At 37.1% G+C, this 18,580-nt stretch overlaps 1 protein-coding gene across 1 annotated transcript in view; it reads right to left on the bottom strand.

Moving 5' to 3' along the window:
- Positions 1 to 460: 460 nt before the first annotated feature.
- The window catches only part of KNL1 (kinetochore scaffold 1), a 98,512-nt gene continuing 80,392 nt past the window's right edge, over positions 461 to 18,580 (bottom strand). The window contains exons 19-27 of the mRNA XM_043980556.1: positions 15,943 to 16,020; positions 15,567 to 15,606; positions 14,860 to 14,961; positions 12,856 to 12,956; positions 8,743 to 8,811; positions 8,246 to 8,355; positions 7,933 to 8,051; positions 3,084 to 3,206; positions 461 to 2,163 (exon numbers count right to left, since the gene is read on the bottom strand). Coding sequence (XP_043836491.1) covers positions 2,049 to 2,163; positions 3,084 to 3,206; positions 7,933 to 8,051; positions 8,246 to 8,355; positions 8,743 to 8,811; positions 12,856 to 12,956; positions 14,860 to 14,961; positions 15,567 to 15,606; positions 15,943 to 16,020 — 857 coding nt within the window. The 3' untranslated portion in view covers positions 461 to 2,048. The remainder of the gene's footprint in view (positions 2,164 to 3,083; positions 3,207 to 7,932; positions 8,052 to 8,245; positions 8,356 to 8,742; positions 8,812 to 12,855; positions 12,957 to 14,859; positions 14,962 to 15,566; positions 15,607 to 15,942; positions 16,021 to 18,580) is intronic.

Genomic DNA, 18,580 nt, shown 5'->3' with positions numbered 1-18,580 from the left:
TGCCTTATGAAACCTAGCACAGGCAGTCCCCTGTATTTGAAAGATGGGCAGTAAATATCTATCGACTTGCGAATTTGGGGGAATAAATATGAGACTGGCAAGAAACTAGCAAAAACCATCTGTCTAAAGTGGAGCATACAGTTTTTGTTCAAAACAATGGGAATGAGCTAGCTGCTGAGACTTTCCTTCTCAAATCCTCATATCAGCTTAGAAAAAAATGTCATGTTCCTTGAATTACAGGAATAGTTTTCTCTTAGTGTCTAGAAATATAGCTTTGTTTCCATGTGACTCCTGCAAGCTATAATCTTAGCTTAGACCCCCAACTAAGTCTTTCTACATGACCCTTTAATTTAATTTCTCTCCAAAGGACTTCTCAGGATTCCCATTATGTAGAAACATTATTTACTTACTACTGAATACTTTCAACCAATGTTTTTAATGGTACAAAATCATTCCAGTCATTGAAGGAAAACAGACCAAATCATCATATAAAAACAAGCAGCCAAAGCTTTCAACAAATACAAGTGCAGGAAAGTTGGGCAGTTTTTATAAATATACTGAAACAAACAAAAAAATGAGTTTAGGAAAGCTGAGGCTATTACTATGGTACAATTGATTCTTCCATTGAAGCTGTTCATAAGCAATTACTATCATACAAAAGACACATCCCTACTATGTAGGGCTATAGGAATTAAGTCGTCCTCCCCCAAGAAAAATATTTGAGACTTATGGAACAGGTGGTGATAGCATACAGCAAGATGATACTATGGATGATGTTGGAGCAGTTTTCTAAGGAAACAGAGAGAGAAAGTAAACTTGAATGGTGAAACTTATGGCAAATGAACTTTGTGTCTGTGTAAAATTTTAAAAAATGGATTCTGATTTCTGCAGAGAGGAAACCACTTGACCTTTTAACCTTTGTTTTATGACTAAAAAGTAATCAAAGGGAGATAACGTGTGCAATCAATATACAAGACTTTAACCTGGACTTAAAAATGAAAACTCAATTCTAAGGGATGATAGTTAAAACAAAATGTCATGTTAATTACTTTCTTCTTAATGAAAAGAAATCATCTACAAGGACACAATTAGTATTTCACTAAGAGCATGGATAGGAAAGGAGTTATTCAGTTTTGAGCCTAAATTTGTCCAACTCACAATCCAATACCATCCATTTTATAAGGGAAGATCAGATTTTTGGCATGGAGTTGGGACTCTGGTTATTATCACCTGTCCCAGAAACGAATAGAGGTTATTCATGTGATATATAGTCAAATGAAGAACAAAGGTGATTTAACAAAAAAATGGTAATTTTGTCATAAAGCAATCTCTGGCAAAATGGGGAAAGACCAACAGCCTGGACTAAATAAACAGAGGACACCAACCTATGTCTATATCACTTTAGTACCACAAATAGTATTTACACAGTCCTAGGTGAAAAGAAACTTTCACTAGAATACACTTTAAATAGTCAAGACAGTTGATACCACCAGCAGATACTATACAATAACAATTAGAGGAAGCTATCTCTCCCTCTGGAAAAGATTGACCCATTTAAAAAATTGTGGGTTCACTGTTCTCCCTTTTGGAGGTAGTATTCCTGAAATGGAGAGAAATGAGCTGGGTAGTTTTTAGTTAGCATTGTCTCTGTGTGGGGAAATGCACTTTTTCCATGCAATAAACAAGCTGTCAAGCAGAAGCCGGACTATCTGGAGAAGGCAGAAGATGTCATTCTCTGCGATGATTTTCCTCCTCATGTGCAATAGGTTGTTCTCTGAGTTCATCACAGAGCTCAGAATTCCACTACAATTTAAAGACATTTTTCCCCTAGGTATCCAAGTGCCTTACTATAAAGCACAGTATACCATCATCTTGGCAGTGAATCTAAGAAAGGCAAACATAGATCCCTGAATACAGTAATTTAAATATAAAAAATAATACGACTAGTAAGAGCTCTGTCAAGTTTGTTTCCAACACATCAGAGAGTCAGTGCTGAACAGCAAGTGGTGGGGAAAAATTTGATCATTATAGTTGTTTTGGTGGAAGTTCTAGTGATGAAGACGAGGGCCTTGGAGGAGATCTTGGGAAATGCGTCTGACTGCTGTCTTCAGGTGGTCGTTATCCAGCGGCACATTAGACAAAACGGCAGCAATTTTATCTTGACTGGGAAATACAAAAAGAGAGTCAGTTTTTCTGGTAACACATTCTCAATTCAAGGGATTAATTTTGAAATGGAGCTCTAGAAATCACAAATGGTAGCTAGTTGGGTAAAAGGGAAGTGTCTCAACTAGTGGAAGAATTATCAGTGCTTTCTGGAAGGCGTATATTTTGGGGTCTGTCACTTCTTAGTTCACTAGGGCTCAGCTTAAAGAATTAATAAGATTCACTCCATATCAGGATCTGGGTTGGGTCTTTTTGAGTGTGGCTCCATTAGACAGCTGAGAGGTTGCAGTAATATAAATATACACTTCTCAGATTCTGCAGCAAGTGCCAATGGTTCAGTGTCTAGAGCTGTTAATGTTAACTCTGGATTTTATGAGAATCTGACCTCATGAATATGTAGGATTCTTCCACACCAGATTCCCCCTCTGCCCCCACATATACTGGAGTGAAAGAAAGTTTTAAATTCTACCACTTTAACTCAGCTTCAAGGAAGACAATAGAATAGGGTGTCCAAAAGAGTGGAAGGGATGCAAGAGGGAATTTTGGGTGGTTGGGAAATATAAAAATATGCCTTTACCTAACAGATAGCTATCTTAAAGGCAAAAATATATAAAACATGAAATTCTAAGCCCTGGAGTCAAAAAAAGCCCAACAGCTCTGTCTCATTAAAAGAGTTATTGGGGGCAGCATCATATGTAACCACTGTGTAGGTAATAGTAGGTCTTAAAAGATGTAACATTTCAAAATGAAGTTAGAAGCGAGCAAAGTAGTCATCTGCCATGAGGCAGTGTGCCAAGATAAGCTCCCAGCTCACTTAACTTCCACGCTGCCTCAGTGGATCAGTTTCAAGGTTTGCCAAGTAAAATGTTGGGAATTTAGCAGCAGAGTCATATCATATTCCTCCCTTTTGTTTTACTCACGCAATGTTCCCAATGAGGTTCTGAATGGTGAAAGATAATGGGACAGATGGATAATAGGATGAAAGAGTCAGTGTCAATTCAAACTTTGCAAAAGCAGCAGAGCTGGAGAATAAGAGCTTCACTCTGTAAAAGACAAGACCAACACAGATCCCATTAAATTAGACATTCTGCTATATATTGGTTTAAAAATAGAAGAGTGGCTTGCTCAGGTGAAGACTGGTAAGGACCAGTAGACAAGCAATCGGCACAGAAGCTGCTTTGTGTTGTGCAGATGTTCCTGAATGACCAATGATATCTAAACCTATAGATTAGACTTTTGAGTTATCCTGGGCACATTTTTTCCTCTCTCATGTTCTTCCTTTCCAATTTCTTGTAATTCTGTGAGCCTACACTCTCCCACAGGTCACAAGGGCATTGGTGGTAGAGTGTGACACAGGTTTATGTGAAAATTGCAATGTCTTTATTATTCTCTCTCTTTTTTTTTTTTGGTGGGGCAATGGGGGTTAAATGCCCAGGGTCACACAGCTAGTAAGTGTCTGAGGCCAGATTTGAACTCAGGTACTCCTGAATCCAGGGCCAGTGCTTTATCCACTGCGCCACCTAGCTGCCCCTATTTATTATTCTTGCATTGCTTTAATATATGATGTTATTATTTCTTTTTGACTTATTGCTAAGTAAATGGTTATGTTTAAGATCTAAAAAAAATTAGGCATTCTGGTCTAATGTTTAAGATCTTAGAAATTATTAATATTTCCTTGGTTTTACAATTATTGTAAATTTTCAGTAGCGATCTCTGATCTTAATAATGAGTTTTCAGAGATGAGCTCCATAGAAGTCCTAATCTCAACTAAATAAGGAAAAGTGAAATCACAAGAGGCAGAAATTCGGTGGGGGACATTATCACTGACAAGTAACTGAAAGGTTGTCATATAAAAAATGGAATGATATGTGTTTTGCTTACATTTAAAAGGTAGATCTAGTAACAGTAGTGAAAGTATAAGAGAGGTAGAATTTGGCTTAAAAAAAAAAGGAAATGACAGTTACTAATAATTAATTAGAGCTCTCTACAAGTGAAGGAAATGGTGAGCTCTTCATCCCTAGAGGCTTTCTAGGAGAGGCTGCTATATAAGGAATTCTTGCTCAAGTAATGTTTGGAGCAGAATACCCCTGACTTTTCTCCTAACTCTGAGATTCTGGGAATCTGACAAAGAAAGACAAAATCAGTCATTAATTTGTAATATCATTTTTATGGTCGTGCCTTGAATTTTTATATTGCCTTTTTATATTCATGTATTACTATATAGTATTTGTCCTGCTATCATTCTAGTAAGACAGACTGGTATAATAACTAATATTATCCTATTTGATAAATGTGAGAACCAAGCCCAGAAATGATTCCTCTTTTCAATCCACACAGCTACCAAAGGATCTTCCTAGAATACAGATCTGGTCATGTCACTCTCCTACCCAGAAATCTTCGGTAGTTCCTTATTGCCTTTAGGGCAAAATACAAAACCCTCAGTCTGGCATTTAAAGTCCTCCATAATCTGGTTCCTACCTACTTTTCCATTAAAATTTCCTATTATTCATCATTCATGGATATTCTGTTCCAGTCAAATTGGCTTCCTAGCTTCTCATGTATACAAAATAACATCTCCCATCCCTATGCCTTCATTGCCTAGAATACATTCCTCCATAAAATCCCAGTTTCCTTTAAAGCACATCCCCAGTAACAACTCCTATACCAAGCCAATCCTGATCCTTCCCAGCTGTTAGTGTTCTCTCCCTCTTGAAATAACTTTGTACAACTTTGTACATATTTAGGTTTACTCCCAGAAGAGGTAACTTTCTGAAAGGTATCTGTATCCCCAGGACCTTGCAAAGAGTAGATACTTAATAAATGTTGGCTAAAATGAATTAGGTTAATGTTGACTCCTTAGTCATTCTGCTGTCAAATGGTGACTTGTGTACCTGGAACTACCACCTCAGGTCCAGTACTCCATCCATTCCCTCTCCCTAAGCCCTGGTCAGCACCCTCCATACCCAGAGTGCCATAATAGGACTAAGCAATATTTGCCAGTGGAATTTGACAGGCCTAAAAAAACATGAGAGAGAAGAGGAAAGAGAGCAGAAATAGTGCATGGCAAAGTTGAAAAAGAAAGGAAGTAGTCTATATGATGAGTAGTGCTCACTGGTAAAGGTACCCAAAATTGCCTGTTGAGATATATAGGACAAAGCTACAATGAAGCACTTGGCTATACTTCTTTCCATTTCATTAGTAAAATGAACTGATAGATGCACAATGTTTTCTTCTCTGAAGGGACTTGAAAGAACAGAAGGCAGAACATCTGCAACAGGGTTACTATTGTGATATTCCTTAAACAACAGCAAAACATATTGTAAAATCACTCCAAAGGAATGACTTCATCTAGTTTGGAAGGAGATGGTATTCTCAAAGAAAACTGCTTTCAAGAAATTACTGAGTCATTGTCAAGTTAGCTAAAAATGAAACAAACATAACTAAGGTAAAAAAAAAAAAGGTTTTATGTCACTTTCTTCATTTTTTATTCACTGTGATGCAGTATGCATACAACCTGAGAGCTAAGTATACTGTGATGGGCAGAGAGATAGTGCAAGCATACCCCATGATCCTAGTAATATAGGAGTTATTGCTATTCCTTCCACACCATGATCCATTTCTCAATTCTTTGAAAGTCCACTGGCTGTCACCTCTGCCTGGAATGTTCTCCCCCCCCTCTCCATCTCCATCTCCATCTCCATATGCATTGTTGGTGGAGTTGTGAACTGATCAAACCATTCTAGAGAACAATTTGGAACTAGGCCCAAATGGCTATGAAACTGTGCATACCCTTTGATCCAGCAATACCACTACTAGGTGTATAACCCAAAGAGATCATAAAAAAGGGAAAAGAACCCACATGTACAAAAATATTTATAGCAGCTTTTTGTGGTGGCAAAGGACTAGAAATTGAGGGGATGCCCATCAACTGAGGAATGGCTGAATAAGCTGTGGTATATTAATGTTTTTTTGTTTGTTTGTTTGTTTTTGTTGTTGTTTTTTTTTTGGTAGGGCAGTGAGGGTTAAGTGACTTGCCCAAGGTCGCACAGCTAGTAAGTGTCAAGTGTCTGAGGCTGGATTTGAACTCAGGTCCTCCTGAATCCAGGGCCGGTGCTTTATCCACTGCGCCACCCAGCCGCCCTCTGTGGTATATTAATGTAATGGAAGACTATTGTGCTGTAAGAAACAATGAGTAGGCAGGGGCAGCTAGGTGTCAAAGTGGATAGAGCACCGGCCCTGGAGTCAGGAGTACCTGAGTTCAAATCCGGCTTCAGAAACTTAACACTTACTAGCTGTTGTGACCCTGGGCAAGTCACTTAACCCCAATTGCCTCACTAAAAAAAAAAAAGTCACATTTTAAAAAAAAGAAACAATGAGCAGGCAGATTTCAGAAAAATCTGGAAAGACTTGAATGCACTGATGCTGAATGAAGTTAGCAGAACCAGGAGAACATTGTACACAATAACAGCAACATTGTGTGATGATCAACTATGATAGACTTAGCTCTTCTCAACAATACAATGATCAAAGGCAATTCCAAAAGATTCATGATGGAAAATTCTATCCACATCCAGGGAAAGAACTATGGAGTTTGAATGCTGATCAAAGCATACTATTTTCACTTTTTTTGTTTTTTGTTGTTTTCTTTCTTGTGGATTTCCCCTTTTCTTCTGATTCTTCTTTCACAACATGACTAATGTGGAAATTTGTCTAACATGATTGTACATGTATAATCTATATTGGACTGCTTGCTGTCTTAGGGAAGGGGGAGGCGAGGGAGGGAGAAATATTTGGAACTCAAAATCTTATAAAAATGAATGTTAAAAACTATCTTTATGTATAATTGGAAAAAATAAAATAAAATACTATTAATTTAAAACAAGAAAGAAAGTGAGCTTCCTAAAGGATGGGACTCTTTTTGCCTTCTTTATATTCCTAGCATGTCAGCACAGTACCAGGCACACTGTAAGCCCATAATAAATGTTGTTGATTTTATAGCAGCCATGTTACCCTAGCCTATAATGGGTCCTTATACTCTTGCTTTTGACCCAATCAGCTTCTGTAGTTTTGTCATCTTTATAACGATGATGCCAAAATCTCTATACATAGCCCTAGTCTCTCTTCCAAGTGTCAGTCCTACTTCAATCAACTGCCTACTGACCATTTAAAATGGGATGTTCCGTAGGCATCCCAAACTCAATATATTCAAACAGAACTCGTTTTTTCCCCCAAATCTATTCTTCCTTTTGGAACTGGCATATAGAAGGCACTGAATATTTACTGAATAGAATCTCTAGTTTCCTTCAAGACTCAGTTCAAGTGCCCATTGACCTTATGTCTATTTTGTATATACCTACATGTTATTTCCCTTGATACACAAGCTCCTTGACAGCAGGTGTTGTTTCTCTCTTTGTACCTCTATAACCTAGCACAGTGACTGGTACATAGTAGGCAACAAATAAATGTTTACTGATTACTTGACTAGGGTTCCCATGCGCTATGACTGGCAAATTAAACAACTGAATTTGTGATTCAAAATACTACCAGAGGAAGTAGAGGTAGTGCCCTAGGGTAGTGATAAAATAGGGCAGAATCAGGAGGCTTCTTAAAGTATAGTAATTCAATTATTTTATGCTTATGCAGATTTTACTCACAATAATTACTTACAACAATATGCCCAGAGCTAAGTGTAGATGTATACCTGGGATGCACAATCAACATTAAAAACAATAATCACAACTACAGCAGGTTTCTCTAATAACTACTTACTCGGTATTATTCACATCTATGTTCATGAGGTTATAGTTTGGTCCCCATCTATTTAGAAATTCAATTTCTTCTCCTAGGAGTCTGCAACGGCTTACTACCAATGAAATCTCTTGTAGCATCTGGAGAAACAGGAAGATAAATGAGACTATAAATAATTTTTTGCCCTTAGTGACTTTTCTCCATGAAGTTCAAAGCCCCTGAACAAGATGGACTACTGTTTCAGAAGCTCCAATTCTGTATCCAGTTTTAGGTCAGCCTTCAGGGACAGATGACACTACTTAATTTTTCCTGGGATTTTGCAATTAGACTTTACCTTAGGCACATGATGCTGGGTTATGCATTTATTCTTCCATGATCCTTGATTCTCAATGAACTGAAAAATGAGTCTATGCACTAACTGTGATGATGGGGGAGCTTTATTTTCTGCAAAAATAAAGAGAGTGATTTTTCACGTTTCATATTAGTTTGTTCTTTATAGGTGACTGGATAGCAATCTCACAAAGCCCTGTGGAAATGAGTGCCCCTTCATTCTGATTTTTAGTCATGTGAAAGAAAGACTTGATAACTGCTGATTTGGATAATGTAGGATATACTGTAAAATCTCAAAACCAGTCATTCCTTGGGACCAACCATAAGAAAGTTATATTTTATTTGAAGTTCTAAGACCCACATTGATGATCTCTATACAATGATTCCAGCACAGAAATTTCAAATCTTCTTAACTTTGCAATATCCCTTGGAGCACAGACCTCAAGAAGTAATTTATACTTGGAAGTACCTAACTTTAGAAACAAATGTTTAAAGCCATACCATGCAGCAGAGTTTCAAAGTTTATATCAATAATCTTTCTGCAAGTCTTGCTCAGGAAAGGAAGACCATCTAGGAAAAGACAGAAGAAAAAGTAATTTACTAAGTCCCTTATTGACTGGCTTTAAATCACATATTCAGCATAATCTCAACTATATAAAATAAGTAATTTTATAGAGAGAAGTCTGATTTGCTACCTGAGTTAGCTTATTTAATACCAAAGCTTTTAAAACTTTGATGATCTGGTGGTAGGCAGTGGTTTCCAAACCAGTGAAATTATAGGTTTGGTCCTTACCAAAATAACTACCAGATTAAAAAATTTTGATTTCAATTTTTACTTTTTCTCCAGATCTTTGGTTTTGAATATTTTTAGAGGAGATTTTTAAAAAACACGGAGGGAAATCTAACACATACCATATGCTTCTTAGACTATACCGAAAATAACCTTTTTCTTAATTGCTCAGGGGCATTATTATTATTAATATTCAATTAATGAGACATAATAAAGATTTAGCTGTTAGTGGTATAGGAACCCAGAGGCAAACTGGTGCTGACTATCTAAGTGTTCTTGGGATCTACCTTAATGATAAAGTCCCATATGCCATCTTATCCTTATTTTTTAATCAATGTATTTTTTGGGGGAGACACCTTTTATTTTAATATCACATTAATTTCTGCATATATCCCTTTTCCTATTCATCTGAGTAACTTATTGAAAAAAAAGAATGAGAAAAAAGCAATGTAGGGGGAAAAAAATTAAAATGTTGAACATGATTGACAGTAGCTGACAGTATATACAATATTCTACACTCATAGTCGTTTACCTGTGCAATGAAGGAAGGTGGGTGCAATTTTTCAGTTCTTTTCTGGGACTTAGTTTGGTATTTTAATCAAATAGCACATCATTTCAGTTTATTATTTTGTTTATACATTGTTAGTCACTGGGTATACTAGGTTCCTGGTTCTGCTTACTTCACTCCATATCAGTTCATACAAAATTTTCGAAGCTTCTCTGAATTCTTTATAAGCATTATTTCTTATTTTTAAATTTTATTTGCAGGCCAGTGAGGGTTAAGTGATTTGCCCAGGGTCACACAGCTAGGAAGTGTCAAATGTCTGAGGCTCGATTTGAACTCAGGTCCTCCTGAGTCCAGGGTCAGTGCTTTATCTACTGTGCCACCTAGCTGCCCCAGCATTATTTCTTACAGTACAATATTATTCTATTACATTCATGTACTACAATTTATTTAAGCTATCCCCACACCAATCAGCATCTATTTAATTTCCAGTTCTTTGTTACCAATAAAAAATGCCAGTTTATTTTTATGTAGAGTGAAAGATAGTCATTACCTTCCAAGAATGTAATATAGCTGCCTTTTTGCAAAATTATTCAGCAAAGGCAGAGGTTTTCTCTGAAGTATTTTATGTACCCTCTAGAAAATCATCTTATTTTAGCTTTCTGCTGACTTGTCAGCATCATTAAAAACACCATTAATGACTTTTACATAGTGGACTACAAGCACCTGTCAGCTACATCTAATACACTAAGTTTGCTGATGGGAAGTAATGAATGGAAATGTTTCACTAAGAAATTTCTGCTAGGGCGGTTGACAAGAGAATACTATGCTCCAAAGGGTCTACAAATCTTTCATCATCTATATCATTATCAACAGATAATGCTTCTGAAGACATTATACAGGGCCAACATTTTCTACTAGGTCTTTTTAATGGCTGACATTGAACAAGATTCCAGGCACAAATAATATGCAATTTTAGTATTATGATATTATGAATAATGACTGACATTTTATAGAATTTGCTGCTTTGCAAAGTAATTTATATATAATTATCTAATTTAAGCCTAACAATCCTGTAACTTGAGTATTACTGAGTTTTACAGAAGAGGAAATTGAGGCTCAGAAAGGTTAAGTGATAGCGGTCACAGACACAGTGAGTGCCAGAGAAGGATTCTAACACATCTTCCTGCCTTTATGCCAAGCATTCTATAAACGCTGCCTTTTAAAAGTCTCAAAATATATGCCAGGTAGATGAATGTTCTCATGAAATCTCAGCACAGTACAATAAACAAAGCACAGAGGGATGATGATCACAAAGTGGTGATGTCTTGGGAGAATCACTTAACCTCTCTGAGCTTTAGTTTCCTTGCCTATAAAATGAAGGAACTGGGATAGAGAATTCCATTAAAATACTCTAATTTTTCTATAAAATATTTCGCATCTGAATAATATCCTGGTTGAACCAGTGAAGCAATGTCAGGACCAAGCCACAAGACGGGAAAATTATTCCTTAACATCAACCTTGTTTCCTTAGGGTAAGATTTAAAATTGCCTAGCAATAGAATTTAGGTAAGCCTATGTTTCTGAAATTAATTTTTACTGAAAATATTAGAAGATGATAGGGGGCAGCTAGATGGTGCAGTAGTTAAAGCGCTGGCCCTGGATTCAGGAGTACCTGAGTTCAAATCCGGCCTCAGACACTTGACACTTACTAGCTGTGTGACCCTGGGCAAGTCACTTAACCCCCATTGCCCCGCCCCCCCCCAAAAACAAAAAACAAAACAAAACAAAACAAAACAAAAAGATGATAGAATTTCTCTCCTCTCTAAACCCTCTGATCTGGTGGTGGAGCTGTGAATTGATGCAATCATTTTGGAAAGCAATTTGAAACTATACAGAAAAAGTCACTAAATTATGCATATGCTTGGATTCAGGATATAATTACTGAACATATAGACTAAAGAGATAAAAGAAAGAAAAGAGCCAAAGCACAAAAAAGTTATCATAGCACTTGTTGTCTTAGCAAATAACAGAAACAAAGTGTTGCCCAACAAAGTGACTGAAGAAATTATGGCATGTTAATTTAATGGCATATTATGAACTGTAAGAAGGTCTAAGGGTTGGCTCTAAGGAAGGTCTTGTATTAATCGAAATAGAGTGAAATAAATGGAACCAGGAGAACAATTTATACAATGACTACAACATTATCTTTTTTTTTTTTTTTTAGTGAGGCAATTGGGGTTTAGTGACTTGCCCAGGGTCACAAAAATAGTAAGTATTAAGTGTCTGAGGCTGGATTTGAACTCAGGTACTCCTGACTCCAGTGCCGGTGCTCTATCTACTGCACCACCTAGCTGCCCCATGACTACAACATTATAAAGGAAAAAACTAAAAAGACTTAAGAGTTAAGATCAATGCAATGACCAAATATGACTCCAGAAAACTGGTGATGGTTCATGTTTTCTACCTTGGTAGAAAGGAGAGGGACTAAAGCTATGGAAGGATATACACATTTTCGGAAATAGTTACTATGTGGATTTGGACTATATATAATTATTTGTTACAGGGGAAAGGATATACTTTTATTTCTTGAGGGGCAGGGGAAGTGTTAAGAATGTGTGAGATGGGGGCAGCTAGGTGGCACAGTGGATAAAGCACCGGTCCTGGATTCAGGAGGACCTGAGTTCAAATTCGGCTTTTGACACTAGCTGTGTGACCCTGGGCAAGTCACTTAACCCTCATTGCCCAGCCCCCCCCCCCCGAAAGTGTGAGAGAGAGTAATAATAATATAAAACAAAGAATATCAACAAAATATTAAGAAAAAAACATAGCAGAAAACAGACGGAAGCCCAGGAGAGACTACAGACAAGTAGGGCAGTGTTGGAAATACTGTTTTAAATTTAATATAGTATATACTTTTAAAAAATCCCAACAACCAACAAGCCATATGCAGTCATGCCACATGAAGTGTTTTTTATGAGATAGTGTTCAAATTCGTTGATATTTATCAGGTTCATAGCAATAAAAAGTGATAGAATCAAACAATTTCTTTGTCCATCTATGCATTAGTTTACACTCTGTAAGCAACAGGTAAACACCTGTGAAAACTTGAGAATGATGACATTTTCAATCAACAAATGTTTTATTTGATGTGAGCCTGCAGCATCAGCACATGGTGCTGCCATATTGCTTTTTATTCCTTTCCATATTTAAAATTAAGATTTGAATCCTGAATGAATTTAATCATGGGGTTTTATGATGTATTCCTCCTCACATATAAATGGCTGTAAAATAAAATCAGATTGCTTTTGCTACTTACCCACAGGCTCTCCAAAGGTGATGGTGAGCTCTATTGAGTCATAAAGGAAAGTGAATACAGCCTGGCTATCACTCCATTCAATGATCTCCCACTCTGAGCCACTAGAGTTTAAAAAAAAAAAAAAAGGTCAAACTACCAGTTTCAGGAATCCTTTTTCTTTGAATGGACCTGAAATTTAATTGGTCCAGGGAACTGCCTCTTGAGGAAATGCAGTTCACCAAATGCTCTGTGACTTATAGCCTGAGGGAGGGCTTCCAGGGGCTCTGAGAGAGAAGCTAGGTGATCTACCCAGAGTCCCAGGGTCAGAGGTGGGCCATAAGCCTAGGTCTCTGTGATTCTGAAGTTAGCTATTTCCTGTCATGCTACCTCTCTTTTCTTTGAGATGAGAATCACCAAATCACATCTAATCCTAATAGCATCAGGTGGTACTCTCTTCTGGGCAAGTGACACTAGATATTTAAATTTAAGTACTGTGATATTACAGCCTTAAGCCGTTGAAAGAAAGAAGAGCAAAAGCTTTCAGTGGCTCCCTAGTATTTTTTATTTTTAAAAAAGTTTTTTATTCATTTTGAACTTAAATTCAAAAAGACAAAAAAAAATTGAACATTTCCATGTACAGAGCATCACATAAAAAGAGCATCACATAAAAAGAGGATTCAATATGAAACCATGAATCTGCATCTCAGTTTACTCTAAAAAAAAAAAAAAACCAGCAACACTACACGATAAATACTATCCCATTGTTTTCTTTTTTTGTGGGGCAATGAGGGTTAAGTGACTTGCCCAGGGTCACACAGCTAGTGTCAAGTGTCTGAGGCTGGATTTGAACTCAGGTCCTCCCGAATCCAAGGCTAGTGCTTTATCCACTGCATCACCTAGCTGCACCCCCTACCCACTGTTTTCAAAGCTACCCTGCTTTTCTGTGCTTCTGAGTTTTCTTTTCTTCTCTGCTTGTACTTTTTGTTATTTTTTTCTTGCTCCCTCCCACCCTGCCCTAGACAAGGCCACCAGACACAGATCTCTCTCTCTCTGTGATGTGTGTCTATGGATATATGTATATATGTACACACACATATATAAAACTTTACTATACATACTTCTATTTATCAGTTCTTTCTCTGCAGATGGATAGAGTCTTTCTTCATAGATCCTCTGTAGTTAATTTAAGTTTTTATAATATTTAAAATAACTTAATTGTTCATCTCTTTTTTGAATGACATTGATGTTACTGTATACAATGTTTTCTTGGTTCTTCTCAGTTCATTCTTCATTATTTCATGCAAGTCGTTGCATGTTTTTCTAAAGCTCCTTATTATTTCTAGAATTAAATACAAATGTCCTCATCCTGGCATGTAGAGCTCTCCACAGTCTGCATCCAAGCCACCTTTCGAGGCTTGTTTCCCATGACTCTTTGATACCAGACCAAGGTTTTCCAAACTCAGCAGTTAGGGCTCCACACCCTGTGCCTCTGCTGAGAATTCCTCTCATCACCTCTTAGAATCTTTACCTTTCTATAAGGTTCAGCTCAGGAGCCTCCACCTATCTTTCTGTTTTTAAGTGATTGCTCCCTCCTCAAATTACCTTGGATTCAATTAGGTATATAATGCAAGTTCCTCAAAGGAAGGGAGTTTTTTGTCTCTATATCCCTAGTACCTACCATGATGCCATGAATGGATGAATGAAAAGCCTCTATCAAGTGCTTACTATCTATCTATCTTACTAACACTGGGGATGCTACTATAAAAGCAAAGAAAGTCCCTTTAAGGAGTTCACAGGGGAAGTGGTGGCCAGGGAAGAGGCACCTTAATCTGGAAAGCCACAGGCAAGGTGAATAGAGCTAGAGAGTCTGATGCACTCCATCTGGAAAGAAGGGCAGAGTTGATTTGAGTCTTGATTCCAGAAAATGAAAGGGGAAGAAGCATGGAGGAAAGGGCAGTAAGGCAAGAGAAATACTTAATAAGTTTTTCTTGAATTTAATCGAACAGATGAGATGTTTTTCCTTACTTGAATTTTTCCAGGCATTCCTTAGTTCTATCTGCTTCTCTTTGTAGGCTGTTTATTTGTGCAAGTGCCTGTTGCCTCTGTATCTCCAGTTCTGATATATTCCTGTAGAAAAAAATCAGATACTCAGGGGAAAAAATCCTTTAGTATAAACTCTGTATTCTATCAAGAGATGTGGGCTATAGGACAAGAAGAGAAATACTTCATTGCCCTTGATCCTCATCTTCATGAAGTTTAGAAGTCTGGTGAATGTCTTTGTTGCTACCCTTGAATCCTCAGACTGTGTGTGTGTGTGGTTTTTTTTTTTTTTTTTTAGTGAGGCAAGTGACTTGCCCAGGGTCACACAGCTAGTAAGTGTTAAGTGTCTGAGGCCAGATTTGAACTCAGGTCCTCCTGACTCCAGGGTCGGTGCTTTATCCACTATACCACCTAGATGCCCCTCTCAGATTATTTTGGCAGAGACCTTTGGGTCTGTTTTAGGACAGGTCCAGAACAATACTCTGTGTTGGGCCAGTTTCCAAAATTGTCATCAACTGGATTGAGTGATCCTCTAGAATAACTGCAGAATAAAACAGAAGCCCTGAACCAGGAAGAGGTAATAAGATCCCGTGCCCCCAAACTCATCTGGAACTAACGCAGCTTCTGAAAGCAGGGTGCTATTTGTTTGGACTTTGGTGCTACACTGACAAACAAAGAAATTGAAGGCTTACCTCTTTAGTTCCTCTTCTTTAGCTTGTAATTGTTCTAATTCTGAAAGAGAGAGAGAGAGAGAGAGAGAATTATATTCCTAATGAACAGATTTTCTACTAACACCTCTTAGGAAATAGAGAATTGCCTAGAGATTTTCTACCATTAAAAAAAAAATCTATTTTATTGAAAACCCCAGGTGACTACCTCTGTTCAACTAGGACTTGCAGACATTTGTCTACTTATCTCAGAGGAGTACTGTGATAGAAGTCCTTTTAAAGTTGTAATGTGCTGCATAAAATGAGTCACTTTAATCCTAAGTGATTACTATTACATAAAACTATATGCTGAGAAAACTTTCCTCAGTTAAAATGTTTTCCTGTTCATTGGTATAGATACCTTTTTCTGTAGCTAACATTTCAGAATCCCACTCTGCCATAGGAATATCTTCTTCATTTTTGTCCAGATTCTTAATTTCTACAGGAGAAAACATGCATTAGAGTAACTCCATCAACAAGCATTTACTGTATAATTAGAGGTGTTGAGAATCAATGGCTTAAGAGAGAACTAGCAGAACACAAACTTTTAAATACAAATTACATAAAAATAATCTATCTTCTAGTATCAAAACTTTGGATGATGATGCTAATGAAGAACAATACCAGAAAAAGTCAAATACTATATATATATATATATTTTTTTTTTTTTGCGGGGCAATTGGGGTTAAGTGACTTGCCCAGGGTCACACAGCTAGTAAGTGTTAAGTGTCTGAGGCCGGATTTGAACTCAGGTCCTCCTGACTCCAGGGCCGGTGCTCTATCCACTGTGCCATCTAGCTGCCCCAGTCAAATACTATTTTAAACTGTATAGCAGTAGAATCAGATTTTTCCAAGGGCTATATTGAGATATCTGAGACATAGCTACCATTTTTTTTTTGTACAGGCATAACTAGTATAATGTTGTTCCGGACAATATCAATAAGCAGTAATTTTAATATATTAAAACCAAACTCCTTTGTAACCTACTTCATTGGAAGAGGATAGCTGTTTCTCTATTCCTGGTGAATCCATCTTAGGCTTTCATCAGTAGAGTGGTCTGTCTGGCCAATTAGAAAATTGTGCTCTGCAGGTTTGGTTTTTTGGGGTTTTTTTGGCAGGGTGGGGGGAAAATGGTAGGGGGAATAGAAGAGGAGGGGGTGAAGGCTGACATAAAGAGGAGAGATTCAGTTGAGGTAGAGTGGAGAGTATGGAGAGGAGTTTTTAAGCCCTAAAGAATCCTTGATAGTGTCAGTCCTCTTCCTTTATCATTTTAAAATTTATAATCAGAATTTTGGGTCATAAGAAATGTGTCTTCCATTTAAAGGTAACATTGTTACTCTGAAATTATCTCCCATATTAGTGTTTTACTAAGTTAATGTTTTCAAGAAACTCAATAAGGATGTTAGGTTGTATATGCCTATATATCTGATGATAAATATCTTATACTTGTATATCATTTTAAAAATAAATTGGACTTGTGATTTCATTAGTATAGGGAGCTTCCAGGAAAAAAACTTTCTTACCAATGCAGATCAGCATTTTTTTCACAATTTACAGTCTTAGACTTGCCAAGGATACTGAGAAGGTAAGTGACTTATCCAGGGTCACAGAGCCAGTGTCAGGGGCAGAACTTGAATCTAGGTCTTTCCTGACTCCAAGGACAACTCTATCCACTAGACCATGTTGCCCATCATATCACTTTATACTTTTCAAAGTGATTAAGCTATGTATAAATATTATCTTAACAGCTGTTTAATAGTTATTTAACTGTGCTCAGGTCACTTAATCTTTCTGGACCTATTTCCTCATCTACAAAATGAGAGTACTGGAGTACATCTCTACAGGTCCTTCCAGCTCTTAATCCTGAGTTCTCTATGACCATGTTGACTACAACTACTTGAATAAGTATGTAATCTGTTTTAGGGCAATTTTCTTTCCTTCCTTCAGGGGTTGGAGAAGGGGATAGTTTTCCTGGTAAGATCATGGTAACATCCAAGACTCATGATTCAGAAAAAAGACCTGTGGATTCTGAATGGAGATTGAACCATACTGTTTCTACTTTTGTTTTTACTTTTTTGAGGATTTTCCCTTTTGTTCTGATTCTTCTTTCACAATATGACTAATGTAGAAATATGTTTAATGTGATTGTACCTCTATAACCTATATCAGATTGCTTTCTGTCTTGGGGAATGGGGAGGGAGGGAGAAAAATTTGGAACTAAAAATCTTATGAAACAAATGTTGTAAACTATCTTTATATGTAACTGGAAAATAATAACATACTTTTATGATTAAAAAAAAAGATTTGATCACTGCACCCTGAAGGCAGCAGTTTCTTTATTTCTCTATTATTTCTTCTATAAAGATAGGGTGAGATCTGAACCATTGGAGGGAGTACCTATGATATCACAGGTTCTTAAAAGTATCGAATTATTCCTTATCCCATCCATTATTTTTTGTTCCTAAATGCTCTATAGCAGAAAAGGGGACTTCAGAAATCTAGAGAGGAGAGGAAGGGGTAAATGGGAGGGTGTTCTAGGTGCCATGAGTACTCTTAAGTCACAGTTTGGAAAAGAATGCCACAGAAGGCTGTAAGAGGGAGAGTTTTCCAGTTGCTGATTTATCCTCTGTTAAGGCTTAGTGATGTATAGACAAGATAATTTCCTTAAGTTCAGGGCTGCTATTTTACATGTCACTCTGTCCTCAGTATCTTGCCCAAAGTAGCTACTCAAAAAATATCTATGAATAACTGGTAACTCAGAGCTCTGAGACTGTGGCTTTATGTGCTCATTGTCTTTTCAGTAGGTCATGGGGTGTTGGTTATTTAGTAATTTACTCAGTGCTTAAAAAGGCTTAATCATCAGGCTGAGTCAAGTTCATTTTCTAAAAACAAAAATGTACAGTTTTCTAAAGCAATCTAGTGGCCTGAACTGTTCTTGTTTGGCTAGGCTATGAATCATCAGAATAGAAGGGCTTCAGTTTGTTCCAATTTAGTATTTA

Source organism: Dromiciops gliroides, chromosome 2 (genome assembly GCF_019393635.1).
Source record: "Dromiciops gliroides isolate mDroGli1 chromosome 2, mDroGli1.pri, whole genome shotgun sequence".
Lineage (NCBI taxonomy): Eukaryota > Metazoa > Chordata > Mammalia > Microbiotheria > Microbiotheriidae > Dromiciops > Dromiciops gliroides.
The sequence above is the reverse complement of the archived record's forward strand: the minus strand, read 5'-3'. Positions and strand labels throughout refer to the sequence as shown.